We start from the raw sequence: 1,587 nt of genomic DNA on the forward strand, positions 1-1,587 counted from the left end.
GTGTTGAAAGCCACAGTAGTGGGCTGCCTGACCAAGGGACCCGTTTCCATTAAGTCAAGTCACGGTAAACCTCAGCATGTCTCTGGACAGTGCAAACGGCTAATATATTGGCTACTCTAACCAGAACGTTGGAGATATGAGCCTGCCCAAGAGGCACTTTGGGAGAAAGGCCTTAGTAGTTTATTTCTGAAAAAAACTATCAGCCATTGAAAAACTTACTCTGATTCACATGGAGTCATCCTGAGTCAGAATTCATGCGACAGCAACTGTGTTTTAGACCAAGGAAAGTGTATCAATGGTCAGCAAGAGATGAAAAGAATTCATGTGGGTACTATGACAAAACTTCGACGCTCCACGTCAATACAGAGGAAGCTGGCAGCAGCCAGCAAACATTTCAAGCAGCGGGGCAACGCTGGCACTTGGAGGCTAAATCAGGATATTGGGGACTTTGGCCTTTTATAACATACTGAGCGACACTCTTCCAGTCTGACTGGCAGTGCTAGAAACCCAATGCCTGCCCCTTGCAATTGACAGAAAGATAAGCGAGCAGGAGGAAGGAGTAGAAGAGAAAGGAGACCACCACTTTGACGCTCTCTCTTCTGCTGGCCCTCTTTATCAGGGAGCATCAGTGTTCTGTATAATTCTTATGAAAGTTCCCAGTCCATAGAGCATCGAGCATAGGTTGCCCTGCTCTTTCCCATCATCCTCCATGCTGAGCATCTTGAATGCTCTTTACCGTTCTGAGAGTTTGGCTGAGATAATACAAGTTCGGGCAAGAAGCTTTGCACCCAAAGGTCTATCATGGGTCCTTATCAATTACCTACCCGCCTTCTTCCGAATACTTATGCCCAAAGGCCAGGATGTCCGATGCTCGGCCGCTCCCATCACAGACAACAACAGGCACGGGAGGGGTGTCTCGAAGGTATTCCAGAACAATGGAGATCACATTGGGTCCTCCTTCCACAATGAGCGCCACCACCGGCACGCCTTGGCCGATCCCTGCATTCAAAAAGGAAAAGAAACAGGAAGAAAGAGAAAAGAACACAAAGCCAGCGAAACAAAAAAGAGAAACAAAATTACAAACTCAAATTACTGAGCACCAGGGAGGCAGCGCACATACAATCCTGAGCAAAAAATCGCACAGACATCCTTGTAACAGAATCAGCCACTCGTCTTTGATGTTGCCCTCCCTCAATAGTCCCCAGGGGGGTAGGGCCAGCTAAGGCACCGATTACCATACTTCACAGGGCCGAGGCAAGGATAAGGAGGGGAGAAAGGGGTGGGTGGATAGATAGAGCATTGGCTCAGGAGCCCAAAGATAAGAAGCTGAAGGCAATTTTAAGCAAGTTTTTAGCCATCCATTGCTTTGGTTTCCTTACTTGCAAAATGAGAAGCTTAAAAAAAATTCTCATCTACCCGAAGATATCAGAGTGAAGTCCCTTTGGATTCAAATATTAGCTGGTGTTGGCTTATTTCTTTCTCATCATACATCGTCAGCTTGATCCTTAATACACAGCAGTGATGCTGCCATAATAAATTATATATCCTATAATACATTATATAGTCCTATGATAAATGATCCCAGAC

At 45.9% G+C, this 1,587-nt stretch overlaps 1 protein-coding gene across 1 annotated transcript in view; it reads right to left on the bottom strand.

Moving 5' to 3' along the window:
• Positions 1 to 820: 820 nt before the first annotated feature.
• LOC123521514 (transient receptor potential cation channel subfamily M member 3-like) overlaps positions 821 to 1,587 on the bottom strand; it is a 386,500-nt gene continuing 385,733 nt past the window's right edge. The window contains exon 8 of the mRNA XM_045288617.1: positions 821 to 999. Within this exon, the coding sequence (XP_045144552.1) occupies positions 821 to 999 (179 nt within the window). The remainder of the gene's footprint in view (positions 1,000 to 1,587) is intronic.

Source organism: Echinops telfairi, unplaced genomic scaffold (genome assembly GCF_000313985.2).
Source record: "Echinops telfairi isolate 266 unplaced genomic scaffold, ASM31398v2 ScPeMD7_22;HRSCAF=79, whole genome shotgun sequence".
In the NCBI taxonomy this organism is placed as follows: Eukaryota; Metazoa; Chordata; class Mammalia; order Afrosoricida; family Tenrecidae; genus Echinops; species Echinops telfairi.